This window comes from Macaca thibetana, chromosome 7 (assembly GCF_024542745.1).
Source record: "Macaca thibetana thibetana isolate TM-01 chromosome 7, ASM2454274v1, whole genome shotgun sequence".
In the NCBI taxonomy this organism is placed as follows: Eukaryota; Metazoa; Chordata; class Mammalia; order Primates; family Cercopithecidae; genus Macaca; species Macaca thibetana.
In genome coordinates this window covers 35,051,510-35,071,503 of record NC_065584.1, presented here as the reverse complement: position 1 = coordinate 35,071,503, position 19,994 = coordinate 35,051,510, and the positions used below count along the sequence as shown (strand labels likewise).

Sequence of the window (19,994 nt, the reverse complement as noted above, 5' to 3'; positions counted from 1 at the left end):
TTTTTATATCTTTTGTGGATTGTCTTTCATGCATTTTTCTCATTTCCTATCAGGTTTCTGGTCCTTTGTCCTCAATTTTTAACACTTCTTTTTATATAGGGAATTAGCCCTTAAACTGTGGTACATGCTGCCAAAATTGCCTCCCAGTTTGTCAGTTGTCTTTTGACTTTATCATGTTTTTGACTATGCAAAATTTTTATGTAGTCAAATGTACCAACATTTTATTTAATTGCTTCTGGATTTTGAGTCACAGTCTGAAAACCTTTTCCTGTATTTAGATTAAAGAGGAATTTATTTGTGCTTTCTTCTAGTACTAGCGTGGTTTTACTTTGTACATTTAGATCCCCAATGTATCTGGTGATTGTTTTTATGTATGGCATAAGATATAAATCTAATTTTGTGTTTTCTCAAATGGCTACCCTGTTGTTCCAGCACCATTCATTTAAAAGTCTGTCTCTGACCCAGTAATTTTAGATGTGACCTTTACCCCATACTGTATTTCCATATGTAGTTGGATCTATTTATGGGCTTTCTATTCTATCCCAACTGGTCTATTTGTCTCTTCATGCATCAGTACCACACTGTTTTATCTATAGAGGCTTTACAGTATGTTTTAATATCTGGTAGGGCTAGTTTCCATCATAGTTTGTTTATCAGTATTTTCTTGGCTATTTTTGCATGTTTGTTTCTTCATATGAACTTAAGTATCGATTTGTCTAACTCTATAAAAAAGTTCATTGATATTTTTATTGGACTTCAAATAAATTTATAAATTAACTCAGGAAAACTGACATCTTTATAATGTCAAGTCATTCTACCCAAGATCATAAGATGCCCTTCCATTTGTTCTTTGTGTCTTTTCAAAAGTGTTTAAAAGTTTTCTTTATATAGGTTTTGCACATCTGTTGTTAAATATATCCCTTAATATTTCTTCTTTGCTGCCATTAGAAATGGAAATATGTTCTCTAACTGGTTATTGTTTGTATGTGAGAAGGTTATGAATTATTGTGTGTTAGTTTTATAATCTGTTACCTTTTATGTTTGAGTTAGCTTATCATTGATTCTCTAAGGTTTTCCAGATATACTATCATGTAATATAAAAATAGAGTTTTATTACTTTGTTATCCATTCCTACATCTCTAATTAAATTCTCCTGTCCAATTGCATTAGCTAATGTCTCCAGAATAGTATCGAATCCTAGTTATAGAGATAGTGAGCACCCTCCCCTGGTTCCTAATCTTAGTGGAATTTTGCCTAGTGTTTTCCTCATTCAATAAGATACTGGCTTTAGTTCTAAGGTACAAATACTTTATCATCTTAAGAAGATATCCCACAATTACTATTTTTTAATTTTTTAAATCATAAATAGATATTTTAACCACACTGTTTTTTTAAAACTGACAAAAGGAAAGAACCAAGCATTTTTCCTGCCATTTCTATATGATCTACACCTGAAGGTAACCAAATGAAAGACTAGGCAAGTTTCTCTTCCTGGAATTACTCCAACCATTAACCAAAAAAGAAATTATCCAATAAGAATATCACTATTTTGCAACCCCTAACAGAATAGTTAATCTAGTCAAAGGTCATCAATAGATGCTACCTTTACAAAAGAGAAACATCAGGCATTAGATACCTCCTGATGAAAGTATACACCACCATCTCTGAAGTAGTCTTGCCAAAAGAGAGAGAGAGACAGATAGATGGAGACACAGTTGATGAGAGGACAGAGAGAGAGATAAAGACAGACACAGAAAGAGAGGCAGAAATGCAACCTGAATCAAGCCTCTAACCCTAACTAACAATTGACAAGAAATTCAAGAGACAGAGGAAAATGTCAAACAGCACAGGGATACACTCAGTCAAATACAGTCATGAGAACTTGAACAAATTATCTGATTTCTTCAACAAAGAATTTAAGGGAGGAATAAAGAGAGTAAGATGGAGGGAAAAGTCTATGTGTTATTTAAAGAAGTTATATATATGTTTATATGCACCTACAAATATTTAAATAAACTTCAGAGACATATCAACTAATTGCAATGTATGGGCTTTATTTGAATCCCAATTCAAATCAACAGGCTGTAATAGAAACATTTATGAGACGATTGAGGAAATAGAACTGTTGACTGGATGTTTGATTATGCTGAGGAATTATTGATTTTTTAGCTATGTTAATATTTTGGTTGTTTAGGTATAAAAGTAAGTCCTTACCCTTTTGAAATACATATGAAATAGTTACAGGTAAAACGATATTATGACCGAGACTGTGGAGAGGGAGGTCATGGTATTTATGAAACAAGGTTGGATGTGTACTGATCTTTGTCAAAGCTGGTGATGGGCGTACATCAATTCCATTAATCTCTCTGCTTTTGTATATGTTTGAAATTGCCCATAATAATAAGTGTTCTTGAAAATTTTGCACTTATTATGTTTAACAGTTAGACCAAATGAGATCATATACTGTGGAATGTGGTGGAAACAGTCAAATACATCCCTGCCATAAGCAGTGTTCCCCACTGCCAGTCTCTGAGCCCTCAATTGCTAATGGCCAGGTGGCTCCCAAGTGCCAGGGTAACAGGCCCCAGGACAAGAGTCCTTCCTTCCTCTTCACCCCTCAAAGGACCCCAGCTCTGTGGATTTCTCCCTCCCACAGGGAAAGCCCCAAACTCACATCATTCTCTGAGGTCCCACAGAGGATACAGGATTTGCACTCTATGCACTGCCACTTGTAGGTCTTGACAGCCTCAGTCATGTTCAGGGTGAACTGCAGGCAGGTTGGGTGACCTGGAGGAAGCCAGAAACAGCAGAGTTAGGGCCAAAGTCTGAACTGCCACCCCTCAACACCACTAACTGGAAACACATCGATGCCCAGTGTGCAAGCAGGGCAGGGTAGCATGGCGTAGGGAAAAAAATGGGGGCCCAGACAGGGCCCTACCCACATTCTTCACCACCCCGTTATTCAGATCAAGGGCAAAACAGAGATATAAGCATATCCAATTCTGCTTGCACTAAGATCATGTTCCCCAGTAGGTGTAACCAGTTGATGAGGACAGAAAGCAGTTACCAGAGAGAAGGAGAGAAGAAACTCCAGAGCACACAGCCTGGGGTAGCACTATGAGGGACACCTGCGGGACCCTCCAAGCCCCAGCGTCAGCTGTGGCAGCACAACAGGTAAGAACTATTTGGAACTGGGCCTTCTGATCCAACCAGTTATTTACACTGCCTTGGGGTGCAAGGGAGGATATCAGAAGGATTGTATGAGGTTCCCAGGGTCAGTGCTCAGGAGTAGGATGAGGCATTGCACTGTTACCTAAAGTACCCATGCCATGCCCACACCCATGAGACTAGCAAAAGTCCGCACCCTGAACAGTACCAGGGACTACAGAAGGAAGTGGCCTGGCAGGGACGGCAAAGAAATGTAGCATCAGAGCAAATGGCCAGGTCTATCCTAAAAGGACTGGTCGCCGGTTCTAACTCTTTTCTCCATCCCAAGTTTCATGGAAGCCAACCCAATCACAAGACGAAAGGAGAGACAATAAGCTGTGACCTTCGAGCACAGCCCCAGTGAGCCATGTCCAAGACTTGGCCTGCAGAACTGGACTCAGTCCTCAGACCTAGGTCACCTAAAAGAGAGATGCTTGCAGGGAGAGGATGGCCATGAACTGTAGAATGCAAAGACCCTTGGCCTTCTATCTGGCATGGAAGGAAAACTTGGATAACATTCCCAGGTCTCCCAGATCTGTGAACCAGATCAGAATCTGCCCAGAGCACCCAGGGCAAAGCCCACTACTGACTCTGTCAAAAAAAAAAAAAAAAAAAAAAAAGTTGACGCTTTGCCCATTGCCAAGCATTCATTGTTCTCCAGAGCTTCCAATTCCGCCAAACCCATTATATAGTGCCTTGTGTTGCCTCTTTCATTTGAAGGATTATATGCTTTAAAGAAGAATGCTAGAGACAGGGGACACCAATCATGGTTAGCGCTGCCAACCTAGTGTCTTCCACAGACAGGATCCCTCATGGCACCACCGCCCCTTGGCAAAGCCACATCTTAGCAGAAGCCCCCAATTCCTCCCTTTCAAATCTTCAGAGAACTGTTCATATCATGGCCCTTTGGATGAAATACCATCTATTCGGCCAACATAAGAATCCTTCACATTTTGAGCTCCACAAATAGAAACCACGCTGAGTTATCTTGGAGAGTGCAAGGGGTGTGGACATGACTTGTTGGTGGTAGGGAGGGGACACTTAGTGAATACTGGCAGAAGCAGCAAGGAGAGGCCTGATCTAAAAGCTTTTCAAGGACTTATCAGGTACCATTCAACTTAGAGACTCCCACAGCTCTGAACTAATAACCCTATCAAGATGGCACCATGACAGTGGCCCCAAAGAGAAAGAAGCCTTACATTAAAAGCCTCGGTGAACAGCCAGCTGATATTCTTGAAAGCATCTCAAAGATTTGTCTAAGAGGAACACTAGCCAGGGTTACTTCCTATTCCAATCTCTCAGAGAGAACACTGGGATGGGTACAGGGCAGGAAATACCTGTTTGGGACTCCATGTGGTATGACCACAGATGCCCAGTTTCTCTGACAGGGCACCACTGAGAGCATGAACATGAGGTCATGGAGCTGATGCTCATATAGACAAGTTGACTTTGCCCAGTTCTGTGCCACACCCCAGCCACACCCAGCCAGCTTAGGATAACTATTCATTAACTTACCAAGTACTTATTGAGCACCTACAAGGCCAGCCATTGCACTGGACAGAAAAGACACAGTGCGGATGAGCAAGACATCTCGAGCCCTTCCAGCCTAGCCAAAGAGGCCTCAGACGAATCAGCTACACACGTAACTATCAACTACAATTGTATAATTAATGCCATGAAGGAAAATCATAATTGGCCGTAAAAACAAACAATAGAAAAACCTAACCTGGACTGAGATGTCAAGGAAACCTTCCCTGAGAAAGATCTTTAAGCTGATATGTGTTGGATAAGAAGTTAGCTAGGTGGGAAGAGGATGATTCCCAGTAAGGGGAACAGCATGGGTGGAGGCTTTGAGCAGTGAAGCAGCTTAGCAAATTACAAGGAAGAGAAAGGCCAGTGAGCAGAGGCTTGGTGAGCAAAAGGAAAGGGGTAAGAGGTGGCTGCAGAGGTAGCTGGAGGCAGATTACAGGTATCTGCAGCCCTTATTTAAGAATCTGGGGCTTTTAAGTCATTAAAGGCTGTTAAGCAAGGCGTGAGTGGATCACATTTTGTTTTTAAAGGAGCATTCTTTAGTGTGAGGGCTATTGGGATGAAGTGGTTCTATATCTTGATTGTAGTGATGGTTACATATGTGATAAGATTGCATAGAACTATACATACACATACACATATGTATGTGTGCATGTAAAACCAATCACATCTGAATAAAGTCTATGATTACATTAATGTCAATTGCCTGGTTTTGATATTGTGCTATAATTACGTAAGATGTTGCCCTTGGAGAACACTGAATGAAGAGCTCAAGGACCATTCTGTAATATATTTTGTAACTTCCTATGAAGCTATAATTATGTTAAAATAAATAGTTGAAAATAAGGAAAACAAATAAAAATTTAAATTATCAAAAATAAAGGAAGGTGGAAGACAGGGGAAAAAAGGAGAGAGAGGAAGGAGGGAAGGAAGGAAGAAAAGGAAAGAAGGAAGGAAGGAAGGAAGGAAGGAAGGAAGGAAGGAAGGAAGGAAGGAAGGAAGGAAGGAAAGAAAGAGGGAAGGAAGGAAAGGGAAGGGAAGGGAAAGGAAAGGAAGGGAAGGGGAAGGGAATGGATGGAAGGGATGAAAGGGACGGAAGGCACAGAAGGGAAGGAAAGGAAAGAAGGGAAGGAAGGGAAGGAGGGAAGGCAGGAAGGAGGGAGGAAGGGGAAGGGGAGGAGAGGGGAAGGGGATGGGAAGGAGAGAGGAAGGGGAGGGGAGGGCAAGGGGAGGGGAGAAGGAATGGGAAAGGGAAGGGGGAAGGGGAGGGGAAGGGGAGGGGAGAGGAAGGGAGGAAGGAAGGATGAAGGTGCTGCTCTCTAAGGAAAGAATTGTTGAGGGGTGGGAGGGTACAGGAATGTAAGAATTGTTGCCAGGAAACTAGTTAGGAGGCTAATGCAGCTACCAGGAGAGATACAAGAATGATTCAACTAAGGTGGAAATTTGAGAAATGTTAAAGAAATACTTGACAGGACTTGACTATTGTTTGAATGTTGGGAATATGGGAAAGTGATGAGAAATATTCCCAAGTTTCTGACCCAAGAAACTAGGTAGATTGTAGAATACAGTGAAACTTAGATGAGGAAGACTGTCGAAGGATTGCAGGGACCACATAGAAGAAGAGGATTGCTTCTGTGTTGAGCATGCTAAAACTGAGACTATGAGACTTCTGGTGGAAATGTTGAGTGGATAGTTGAATGTATAGGTTGAAATTCAGAAGTTTCTGCTAAATAGGTGATAAGTGAAACCATGAGAATTAATGAAATTATCTAGGGAAAAGGGAATGAGCAAGTATCTAGGGGAAGAAACGAAGAGGAGAGAAGAAAGGAGAATAGAGAAAAGGGTCTACGACTGAGCTTGGAGGAGCTCAAGTCCTCCAAGATCAAAAGAAAGAACCAGCAAAGGAAAGAGAGAAGCATGGCAAGAGGTAAGAAGCAAATTGGGTGAGTATGGGGTCACAGTAACCAAAAGAAGAGGTTTCAAGAAGGAGAAGGCGGTCAGCTGTGTTTACTGCCACAGGTTCTCTAGTTTGTCGTTGCTCAATAAAGAGCCCGAGTGAGGAAATGTTGACAGATCAGGGCAAAAGCTACCCTACTAACAATAACACCCTTCAGTCATGCCATCTCCCCGAGGAAGGAAAGTCAGCACATTCCAGAGCATGACAGAACTCAGCAGCCAACTGTGCATCTGAGCTGTCTCTGTGAGGAGGGGCCGGAGGCGGTGTGTGCTGCAAGCATTTAGCGACATTCCACCAATATTTACTGAGAGCCAGCTCTGTGTCTAAGTTCTCTAAGACTCCTGTGCTGAGCTATGAAGACATTTTCTGGGATAGCTTTGGACAATGGATGGTAGCAAGTGGGTTTGGGAAATGCCTGTTGGAAGTTTCTGAAACAATCTCATGGTGTTCTCTGTGTTCCCATCTTGAGAAAGTCATCAGCCTCCTGAAGATCTTCAAACCCGAAGGAAGGGAGCTAAGCTCACACAGCCTCAAGCCCCCGATAAAATGCAGGACTAAGACGGGCCTCAGCGGTGGCTGCAGAACTCCAGGACTAAGACGGGCCTCAGCGGCGGCTGCAGAACTCCTTCCCTCCACACTCAGGACATCACTCCAGCGCAAGAGGAAAGTAGGGGAGGGAAATACTATTGTAATTTCTCAGCCAGAGAGGATGAGACACAAAAAGTTTAGTCATCAGCAGGTGCAAAAACTGTGCCCAGAACCAAATGCTCCTGTCTGGACCACAATAACAGATTTGCTCCCGGGCCTTTCTCCAAAAACTGCAGAAATCATTTGCCAGATAAAACTGCAAGAATGAGACTTCTTACCTGCTACAAAAATTACTTCAACAATACACACTGTTAGACAAAAGGAAGTGTCTAAGGAAAGTAATAACAGCTCGTTTCTAAGGTTCACTGATAGAACTCCTTACTTTTGCCCAGAACTAATTCCTAAACACCTTGAAAGTAAAAGAATAACAAATACAGTCTTTCCAATTCAAAGGTGAAAGAAAAAAAGCGGCACATGGCTATAAGGCACATGACTATAATTTATAATACTTACGGTCACTCGATACTTGAGGATTCCTATCTTAATCTCTTATGTGAAGTTAACCCTCATTCTCTAGGGTATTAGGCTGGTGCAAAAGTAATTGCAGTTGTTTTTAATGGAAACAACAGCAATTACTTTTAATACTTGCTTGGAAATGTAGATTTTTCATATCCCCAGTTTTCTTTAAAGCAAGAAATACCCATATTGCTGTTTAAATAGCCCAGTGTAGTGGAGGGACGACAACCCTTCCTAGGCCGCCCTGGGTGCCATGATTCAACAGAGCATTTCTAAGATTCCAATTACCAAAATGAATTTAGAAAATGGTGCAGTGTGCATGATTCAGCCCAGCCGGATCATTAAAAACCAAGTCCTTCCCGGGTGTTCCTCTAAATTTATTCTATCAGGAGCATTCAGTAAATCTCCTGCTAGCTTGTTTAGCTGGGTCAGTGGTGAACTTGGTGTGAAGAGCCATTCCTGATTCAGCCCCAACCCTTCCAGAACTGAGCTCAATCCTCCCTAGAGGTTGACACTGGGTAAGTCACCCATGGCCACTATGTATGGGAGATCTAACTGCTGGAGTGGGCTTTTGGGAGATCAGCATTTGGCTTCAGGGTGCTATTTCAGCAGATGGAGGCAAAGGGAAACCAATGGGGTATGGGAAACTTCTCAGACAGATGATAATCCATGAGGCTGGGAGTACCCGGTGTTTCTGACACTACAGCCTATTGAGCTCAGTAGAAAAGGAAAGGCAGGCATCTGAAAGCAGTGACAGCAGCCTTGGCACTGGAAGGACACATCTCATGTCTTTATAGAAACATGGGCACAGATGCTGAAAATGTTCAAAGGACAGCAAATGAGATTTTGTGGTATTTGAGTGAGAAAGCACACAGATAAATATCCAGGCAAAACCAGTGTTAGTTTCATATTCACAGCTGCCAATTTCTATGCATGTTAATACACAACTGCCCCAACACAAGGGTATTTCCAGCCTTTTAGGGGAGAAAATATCTAAATATACCTTGTGGATTAAGCTCATATTATGATTGCAACTTAAAAGTTAACCTGAGTCACCTACTAGTCAACCTCCTCTACAGATATTCAGTACATTGAGAGAAACACAGTTCATTTTCAACAAACCCTGGGCAAAAGAAGTACACAAACTGCTATGACATGTGTCTCTTACATTATGATCCTTATTAAAAGAGTTTTTATTGTATTATCGCTGGTATTTAATTTGGACTAGGCTAAGCCACATTGCTGATTGAATTAGAGCTCCAGGAAAAAAAATTATCTTCCTAGGTATGCGTTGAAAACATAAATAAAATAAATACAAATAACTTTGAAATCAGCATGGTCTATTATTTATTCAATGTGAAATTATAAACATCTAATTATACTTTATTACCTTATTTATCAATGTTGATCTCTTAAAAGCTAATTTCTCAGGCAAAGAGAACTTAAATATCCATGGTTCTCAGGCAAGTAAATGCAAAACTCAAATTGTGCTCCTTGTTCTGGTTCTGATGCTTGGTTTATAGAAATTGTATTATATAAAATACATAGAATCAATTCCAACCCAAAATAGCACCAAAAACAAGTCTCCATGGGCATTCATTAGAAAATAATTTGGCTCAAATTTCGAATATTTCTCTTTATTCTCAAACACATATAAAATTCCTGGTATTTACAAATTGCAAATGTATATGTGAAGTTTAGCTAAAGCATTCATGCAAAGTATAGTCATATCTGAATCATCATGCTACAGGGTAATTTGAGAAGAAAAATTATTACTAGTTCTCTTTGGGAAGCTATCTCATTCAATCAGATCCATTCATTTTCATTCTCTCTCTCCTCTCTTCTCTCTTTCCTTTCTCTCTTCTGTCTCTCTCTCTGCCCCATTCCCTCCCCCTCTCTTCATGCTCCTCCACTTTGAGACTCAGCTTGGCAGGTGGAGGGAAGGAGGCTCAGTCATTTATTGAATCTGTAAAGGGGAAAGGGATGGACCAATTCTGAACAATCAAGAGTTCAACTTCTTTATGTACATACTATGGCAAGTAGGATAACTGGGCACTGCTGCTTCACAAAATTATTTCTCAAGCCCTGCTTTGTAAACCTTCTGCAAAGGTCTGAAGGTTCATCTCTATCTGCCCCCAGATGTTACTTCTAACGCTGAAGACACCTGCAAATCAATGATCACAATGGCACTCCAGAGGCATGTGAATGGCTCCCTTTTTCTCTCACCATTTTTATTTCACTTCAAAGACGACAAAGAAAAGAAAGAGAATGGAAAGGACAAATACCAAACAAACAAAAATGCATTAAAAATAAATGATAGTGTGAGCTGTGGCTGCCCTTTCTTGGGCAAAACACCTTCCTGTGCATCCAGTTCCACTCCTCTTAGAGGTTTGTTTATCCTCTCCTCCAGCTGCCAAGGTCTGTGGCACCCAGGAAACACATGGGATGCAAGCCCCAGGGGCTACTGCACCAGTCATTCTTATAAATAACCATACAAAGCACATTCATGCAAGAGCATTACGGGCACTTTAATGGGCTAAACAGCCAAGGGCTCATGGTGCCATTCTCAAATGGTCCCAGAAATTCCCCAAGTTTTCGTGGTCAAGTGTGGTCCAAGGTAGAGTCCCCAGGAAGTAGATCTACACCTGTCTATAAGCCTGAGGGCATGCATCATGGTTGGTCTTCTTAAAGTGAAATAATGGGATAAGGAATCCTTGACCTGGATTTATACAACTTACTCGACTCGACTTGGGGCCAATGCACAGCACTAGGAATATGTTGAGAGTCATAGTAATGACCCCAAAGCCCCTAATTAGTCACTGCAGCTGAGGATAAAAAATAATTTATTCATTTATTCATTCCTTTGACAGTATTTGTTGAATATATAAATATGGCAGGCACTCTTCTAGGTACTGGGGATATAGCAGTGAGAAAATTCACCCCTGCCCTCAAGTTACAACTGCTGCACTTTGAGATATATTACAGCACCTGAGTCCTTTGGACAAGTCACTTGACTTCTCTGGGCATTCGTTTTTCAATATATTAAGTTAAAGCATTAGAATCTGCTATCCATGTAGCTGTGGCTTTGTCTATGCCACCCACAAATGGTATTTTTAGAGATACTACTGATCCCCAATTGCCCATCTGCTTAGTAGGATAAACAAGCCTTCTAAAGTTTGCCAGCTAAAACTCGAAGTTAAAAAAGAAAAAAGAAAAAAAAAACTAAGAAAGAAATTAAAATAGCCGGTAAGTCCTTCTAGAATTCATGTCAACTTTCCCATATTGACCAGCCCAGTCCGAGTCCAATGTCAACACAACAAAAGATGGCCAAGACAGAAAGCAAAAGAAATCTAGAAATCTAAAGGACTTTTCATCAACCATACCACCCACCCCCATGCAATAAATTGGGCCTATACAGATGAGCTGTCATAAACGGAAGGTAGACAGAGGCCTTGGGTAAGGTTCCATTGATGAAGAATATGAGATCTGGGTTGAGCTAGGTTGAGCTGCTGTGTGACAGCAGCAGATATTGCCAGGCAGGAAGTGACTAAGAGAAGAGGGTCATCAGTATGAGCAATTCAGGATGACTTTCCTTTTAAATGCTTCTCTGGAATTGTAGATTGCAGGCAACCAGCTGCCCAAAGTGATTCTTGCCCCATAACAGTGTGTGAAGGCCAGGCTGAATCATTGTTCAGAGCCCGACATCGATTTTAGATGCAAAGCCCTGACGTTGGCTGTGCATTCCAGACCTCTCTGGACCTCAGGAGCATCCAACCATGGGCCCTGGCTAAAGGCTCTGTGTTTTCTTTAGGAAAATGAGCCTGAAAAAGAAACCATTGCTTAGATTGGAGACCCTGTAATCCCTGTACTTCCTACTGTCCTGAGTACATCCAGGAGAATTTCATTATGTCTGTAATTGATGGATAGCTGGTGGAAAACAGCAGTGATTAGTCAACACTTGATTCCCCATGATCCTCCAACTGCTGATCATCCATGAATTAGAAGATGAATTAATGAGTGGTCTAAGTTCTTTAATTGCCTGAGGACCTTTGAAGCAGCATTCTCATTTTTTCTCCCTAAAAATATTCCACAGAGTTGTGTTAAATCAAAAGGAAAAAATATATTTTCCTGCTTTCCTATCCTTTTCTATGTGAGCCTGGGAAGCAATCATAGAAGTACCTAGAAGTAGAGGACTGACATACTCATGACACTTAGACACTTTGTTTTATGTTTCTAAATCATTTTAGTCTAATTTTGAGGGTTCTCGTGGACTTTGCAATCTACCCAATTGTGATCAGATTCTTGTAGAAAAATAATTCCACTTAATTTGGCCAAATTCACTGAGCACCAGTTCATTGCCAGGAACTGTACAAGGTGCTGAAGTTTCAAAGAAGAATGAGACACAACTCCTGCCTTGAGGAGCTCAGTTTGGTAGGTGTGCTAGGCAGTCTCTGGCATGGCCACCAATGAAAGACACCATACCCTTGTGTCATTCTCCCCCCTTGAGTGCGGGCTGCACTAAATGACTTGCCTCGAACTAGTAGAATATGGCAGAAGTGATGGGATGTAACTTATAATATTAGGTTATAAAAAGACTGCAACTTTCATCTTCTGCATCCTCTCTTATGCTTTCTCACTCACTTGGTCTAAGGGAAGCCAGCTGCTATATTGTGAGATGCACTACAGACAGGTCCATGTGGCAACATATGAAGGAAGACCTCAGTGCAGCAGCCCAAGAGGAACTGAATCCTGCCAGAACCCACATGTGTGGGCTTGGAATTGAATTCTCTCCCAAGTGAGCATTCAGATGAGACCACAGCCCCAGCTGACAACTTGACTGCAACCTCATGGGAGGCCTTGGGCTAGAGGCACCCAGATAAACCACACATAGATTCCTGACCCACAAAAACCATGGGATAATAAGTGTTTGTTGTTTTAACCTGCTGAGTTTTGGAGTAATTTGTTACGTAGATAACTATTATATATATAGAGAGAGACTCTTTTAAATGACTGTAATACAATGTGATAAGAGCCATAATAGGAGAATGAATGAAGTTCTTAGAGATAAGAAAGCAATAAATAATGCTGGAGAGGCTCGGGGAAAGCCACTGAGAGGAGGTAGCTTTCAAGCTGGGCCTTAAAGGATAAATAGGAGTTTTCTAAGTTAAAAAAAAAAAAAAAGGAAACAGCATTACAGGGAAAGGGAACAGCAGAAAATGTAAGGTGTGTGGTCCACTCAGACAAAGCAGAGTAGCTCAAGGAGAGCAGGGAAAAGAGGAATTGCAGGAGATGATGCTAGAAAGGTATGAGGAAAGATTATGAAGAGCCTCTCATGTAGGCATAAGGATCAGAATTTAATTCTGTAAACAGTGGGGACTCCTCGGAGGTTTTTAAGCAAAAATCTGATGTGCTTGTACCTATACTTTAGAGAGATGAGTCTGGTGATAGGGCAGAAGTAAGATGTGTCGGAGATGCCTGGGGAAGGGGGACCAGTCGCTAAATCCATCTATTCAATGAGTTCATATTGAGTACTTGCAATGTGCCAGGTGCTGTGATAGGTGCTGACCAATGCAAAACAGACAAAATTCTACCCTTCTCGAGCTTACACTGTAATGAGGGGCATTAGTCCAGGGCAGATCTAATAATTGTGGGGATGAAAGTAGGAAACATTTGAGAGGTAGAATTGGTCAACAGGACATGATACCTGCTGGAATATATGTGTGAGGAAGAGGGAGAAGTAAAAAATGGCACAAAGATCCCTAGGTTGGGCCACAGAGTAGATGATAAAACTGTTAGCAGAGATGCGACTTGCAGAATATAACAATGGATTCAAACTGGCCACATTCCATTAATTGTGCAGATGAAGATGCCCAGGAATCAGTGTGAAAATGTGTGTCTATGTTCAGGAGACAGGACCAGGCTAGAGATATAAATTTAGAAATCATCAGGTTTGGGTAGTGGATGAAGCCTTGGAAATTGGTGAGACATTCAGGAAGAGACCACAGAGCACAACATAAAAAGGACCTAGTTAGGGGTAGAGGGAAGAGTAACCACTGGAATTGAAAGCATTAAAGAGCACCAAGAAGAGAGTTCCCTGTGAAAGCTGGAGACAATGTGGTCAGAAAGGGAGAAGGATCTAGAGAGAGGCACTTCATGACATCCAAGAAAGAGGAAGGGTGGTACCACCATCAAGCGACAGATGAAGATAAGAACCGAAGAGAACGTGTTGCCCTGGGTGAGCCAGTGGTGATGAGAACTAACACAGTCATTAGTAGTAGTGGTCCCTCACGCCTCTCCAAATCACTGATGGCTTCAACAGTGCAGAGGCAAGAACTTACACACAGATGACCTCACAAAATGCTTCTTCTGCCGCAGGCTTTGTCCAGCACTCTCAAGCTTGGAAGCACCGTGCGCAATGATCTCAGGAATGCTGTCTTTATCTAACTCCATTCATTCATAGCAGGAATCATTTTCTGATGTAGATTCTGGGGCCAAAGCTAGGCCCTGCCAGCCTCAGTTTCTGTGCTTCCCCCGGAGATGAATCAAATCCCACTGGAAGCCGTGCCTTTCTTGCTGACCTTGGATTGAAGCTCTTCAGTCCTAGGTGACTGAGCTTTGCCCACAAGGCTGGGTCAGGTCCTGATGGAGGCTTCTCCCACAGCCCCGGAGTCTGGTCAAGTGGCAGTCATGAAAATTCTCCAGGAGGGAAGTTGGGGCCAAAGGTAGAAGGAGCAGCACTGGGAGCCAGACAGAATGGTGAGGCGAGGACAGAAATGGTGGCAGGCAGCAATGGTGGTTGTGGTGCTTTGTAAAAATGCCTACAAAGTCTTTGGTCCTCCTCTTTTCAAGAGGTGGAGGCTATTTCCCTCTTCTTGAATGTAGACTGGATTCAATGACTTGCTTTTAACAAACACAGTAAAGAGGAGGTTTTGGAGTTTTGGCAGTTATGCAAAATGCAGTTTTGGAGACTAAGTTATAAAAGGCACTGTGATTTCTGTTTTGATTGTGTGCTCTGTCTCTATGTCTCTGTCTGTCTGTCTGTCTCCGATCACTCACTCTGGAGGAAGCCAGCTATTGTGTTGTGAGCTGCCTCATGGAAAGGCCCACATGGCAAGGAGCTGAGGGAAGCCTCTGTTCAGCCAGCAAAGAACTGAGGCTGTCAGCACAGCAGCTCATGAGGACCTGAGGCCTACTGGCAACATGACAGTGAGCTTGGAAGTGACTCTTTCAGCCCTGGTGGAGCCTTGAGATGCCTGCAGCCTTGGCCAACATCTGGACTGCAGCCTCACAGGACACCCTGTGACACACCACCCACCCAAGCCATTCCCAGGTTCCCAACCCTCAGAAGCTATGAGATAACAAATGTTTGCAGTTTTAAGCTGCCAAGTTGGGGGATAATTTGTTACACAGCAATAGCTAACTAATACAATGGCAAAGGAGGAACAGTAAGGGGTTTGGCTGAACACCAGACATTTGACAGAACTCCCGCTTAGGCAGTGTCTGCGTTGTACTCCCAGCCACGGTGAGGCCCAGCACTGGTCTGGACAATGAAGGAGAGCAGCAAGGTTTGGGATTTTAGATCATTTATCTCTTCCATGCTGTTATTTTTTTTCAATGAGTCTCCTTTAAAAGAGCTAATAGTAGGAACAAAGATAATTTCAGTGGCAATGTGAACAGGTGTGGCCCCTCTGCAATTACAGCAAGGTGAGTGCATCTGCCTTCGGTTTCCTGGGTCCAACTTGTTTCCACGGCGTGGCCCGAGGAGACTCGCTGCACCAAAGAGCCTGCCGTCTTCCCCTTCAGGCCTTGCCCTCCATGCCCCCGTCTCACCCTCACCCTGCTTTGCCTTCCTTCCACCTGCCTGAGCCTCTCTCACCTTCAGCAAGCCTCCCCTTTAGGTTCCCCAGAACACAACCCCAGTGTTAGAAAGTCAGAGGCTTCCTAGAAATATGGCCAAACTGACATGAGCAGAGGAAGAACCTGCAACCAGTATTTTGACCTAAAGAAAGCTATGTTTGGATACTTTAATGATCCTTACAACATTTCCAAGGAAGCACCTTTCTATTCACTTATTTTGTTTTGATTCCCCACGGGGATCCTGTGAGGTGGGCAGGACAGATAGGAACATTCCTGATTTACAATGGTGGGCAGGACAGATAGGAACATTCCTGATTTACAAATGAAGAAGTTGAGGCTCAGAATGGCTCAGGCAGCCAGCAAGTAGTGGAGCCAGGGCAAGTGGAACATCCATGTCTTCACATTCTAATCCTTTGGTCTCTCACTACACCACGTCCTAGAATGGCCTACCCAAAAGTGGCAACCCAATGGCATTTCAGTTCATTGTTTAAGCTGCGAAATATAGCAACATTTTCTCCTTGCATGCAGAAGAAGTTTGCCAAGGCATGATGAAATGTGCCACTGACTCTCTCCATGCCTCAGTTTCCTCAGTTTGCACCACATAAGGGTGAACTAGCTGTCCCCTCAGGCCCCTTTGGGCCTCAACGCTCCATGCCTCTAGCGAAATCCCTCAAGACGCCAGAGTTGCTTATATGAGGCAGGGCACTGAGTCCTCACCATCTGGCAGTGACTAATCCTGGAAAACCCTGGGGAAGAATTGCTCAGGAGTGAGCCAGTCCAGCCCACACAAAAGGGCCTGGAGGCTGCAGGAAGTAGGTCAGCAGCCTATGGTGGCATTACTGGGCTTCAGCTCCTGAGAGTCTCAACAGAGGTGCTCGACTTCATTGGTCATAGCTCCTCAGCCCGTGGCTGGAGTGAGGAGGGGTCATGCCCCCCGCCACCTCACAGTCCCACTCAGACTTGCCATGCCAGCTATTCCCACTTGGAGCCGGATGTCCAAGTCCTCCCTAGGGCTCCCCCGAGTGACCGCCTGTCAGCAGCTTTCCCCGTGAAGCCTCTGAGAGGAGTACAAAAGACAGCTGGCATCCAAAGCCAATTTCACGCCACACCTCCATTACACTGTCAGTCAAGAAAGGACAGGAGTGTTCCCCACTCACCTTGTCTAGGAAAGGAACAAAAGAGCACACAGGAAGGATCCCCTTTTTGCCATTACCAGACTGTACTACAATCGAGACACCCACAGCCCCACCCCCACTGGAGACCCCAACGAAGGCTCACTGGCTCCTTTTAATCCTTTTCCCCCTTTCATTCTCCACCTCCCGATTTCCCCAAGTCATGAATTCACTTTCCAAATTGCAGTGGCAGGAGAATGCAAAATGACGATGATGATGGTGACAACCAGCTTTCCCTGAAGTCTCTCACCCAGGTTTCTTGAGCCCTGGAGGCACCTGATGTCCTTCAACACTCTCAAAAAGAAGAAACAGCAATCGCGCTGAGCCAACACTGCATACGGGAGAAACATCCTTGGAGCTCCATGGGAGTACATCAAAACCCGGCACCATCTGGCGTCGTATTACCTCTGCATTTGCTTCCAAGCCCCAACATCCAGGCAGCACCAGGTCTGCACTCCTGTATCTGTGATCACTAAACCCAACTGATAGATCCGTTTCCATCAGCCAAATTTTCATCTAAGATTAATCCACTTTTCCTGACAATCAAACAAATATTTATCCAACAAATTCCTGAATGAGAATTGATCTCACTGCTTACTTAGAAAGCTAGAGGGGATAATTTTTACATTGGGCTTTCTTTTTTTCCTCTGGAGAAATTAGAAAGTTGGAATAGTACAAGAGAAAGCAAATCAATGTCTATTTCCAGTTACCAGCATCTGTCTTCAGGTTTAATAGAAATGATGCCCTAAGACATATAGTCTATTTGGTCTATTCAGTACAAAAACACCTATCAATATTAAAGTAGTGCAGCAGGAGGGCCTTTCCTGGTACTTTGTAAGGGTAGACAAGAGCCTCACAAGTGTTCAAAGATTCATGAGGCCCTTCTGGATAAGCAGTGACAAACTCCATTCCATAATCAGAAAAATGAAAGCATCAACCATCTCTAAAATGGCTCTGGTTCACCTGAGCATTGGATGTGAGAGAATTAGGCATACATCACCAGAAATCTGACCTCCTGTCAGGGATAGCTAAATATGTGACACATATACCACTATTCTATCCCATACTCATGGCAGACATTACTAATCAATTCAACATTGTCTTCCAATCTGCACGGAAAAGACCTTATGATCCTTTCAGCACAGCACTCCAAGTGGCTGTCACCAGTCTAGAGTTTGCACACAAGAAGAAACCGACTTGCTATCCCTGAGTTAGGAGCTATTAAGCTGAATAGGTTAAAAGTTTCATGTGAGAATTAAGGACTCACATCTTAAACAGGTCACTGGTCAAATATATAACTTCTGTTTTCCTTTCCATGAGGTAGAAACTCTATCTTTTCTGGTCCTGCTTGACCCAAACCAAATGGTGGCCATGTTTTGTGATTGGACTCACAGCATTGCTACAGTCACATACTTCTGTCTTCAAAGAGAATAGAGATGTTAAGAAGGGATTTTTTTTTTTTCAGAGATAGGGTCTCACTCTGTCACCCAGGCTAGACTAGAGTGCAGTGGTGCAATCTTGGTTCACTGCATCCGCCACCTCCTTGGCTCAAGCAATCCTCCCTCCTCAGCATCCATGCCCCCCCATCTGCCTCCCCCAGTAGCTGGGACTACAGGCACATGCCACCTTGCCTGGCTAATTTTTAAATTTTATATAAAGATGGGGTCTCTCTATGCTGCCCAGGCCGGTAAGAAGGGATTTTTTAATGATGGTGAATATTTTTTCTACTCCACCAGCTAGAAAGTGTCAACCTATTCCTCCTTAAGTAATTCCTCTGTCTTTCATTGCCTGCAGCATGAAGTAAGCTTCTTATCATTGCAAGCCTCTTTGCTGTCTGGCCACAGCTGCCTCTTTTAGATTCCTCTTCTTTTCCCACCATGGACCCCAACTCCACCACACCACAGAAAAGTATTTGCCACATCCCACCCCCCCAACCCCCCAGGCTACTCACCCCCCATCCCCCACCGCCTCCCACCCCCCCGACCCCTGCCAAAAAAAAAACCACTGTTCTTTTTGCACTTGCACTTTTGTACACAAAGGTCTCCCACTATCTCTCAACTCCCATTCATGACCAAACCTGTCAAACAGGTTGTCTACACTCTGGCTACACAAAAGTGGGCCCACGGACCACTTGCATGAGCATCCCCTGGGAGCTTGTTAGAAATACTCACCCCAGATCTGACCTAGGGACTGCAGTTTTAACAAGATCCCCGGGTGATTCGGATGCACAGAGTGTTTTGAGATGCACTTCTCTAAATTCAGTCCCTTTCTGGGACACCAACTCAATCTTCACTCTCTCCACACTGACTTCCCTCCCCTCCTTTCCACCAAAAAAATTCTCATCAAAGGAGTGAATGTATCCATGCAGATATGAATAAAAGAATAATAAACTACTACTTCCACCTTTTACCTGTCCTAGGAACTTCTATTCATCCTCCAAGTCTTGTCCAAAAGACCTCATTTCTGTGATGCCTTCTCTACCCTCTAAGGCAGATAAGAAAACCAAAGTCCTGGGAGGATGGGGAACCTGCTTACAGCTCTGCAGCCACTAAGTGGAGTCCACCTTACTCCAAGCCCAGTGAGTGCCCTCAGCACCGCCAGTGCACTGCCTTTACAAAGTGCATCCGGAAGGACGCCCACAACCTTAGGTAGAAGCCCTTTGGCCACTGTCAGGGGCAGGACTCCAAGGCTGGAACCAGTAAAACAAGTCTGATTTTGCTGGTGGATGAGGCCCCATGGAGGCTGCTCATAAATCAGATTCCCTTGTTTAAATTCTTAGCCCCTAATGCCTACTGCTTACCCAGGCCTCTCAATCTCCCTGAAGACCTTTCTCCGCCCCCTTCCTTCAAACACATATCCCAGGCATCCATCTCTTTTGTCCTCCTTGCCTCGATGGGAATTTTTCTTTTGGAGAACAAGGACCTCAGAGTGAAAATGTCCATCACTGGTCTTCTCATTTCTCCAAGCCACAGTAATGCCATTTTGGTCAACCAGCTGCTCTCAAACTTCAGAGTTCAGAAGAATTACCAGGAAAGATGTTTTAAACATGCACATTCTCAGGCCCCCAAGCCTCTAATTCCCCTGCCCTGGAGTGGGCAGGAATCTGCCTGTTTAGCTAGTGCCCTGAGGGGGCTCAGATGCAGATGGCCCTGGACACACTTGGAGAC

General features: G+C 43.5%; 1 protein-coding gene across 1 annotated transcript in view; it reads right to left on the bottom strand.

The window, feature by feature from the left end:
- Positions 1-19,994, bottom strand: part of DPF3 (double PHD fingers 3) — a 278,067-nt gene that overhangs the window by 8,905 nt on the left and 249,168 nt on the right. Inside the window, exon 9 of the mRNA XM_050798846.1 lies at positions 2,675-2,787. Coding sequence (XP_050654803.1) covers positions 2,675-2,787 — 113 coding nt within the window. The remainder of the gene's footprint in view (positions 1-2,674; positions 2,788-19,994) is intronic.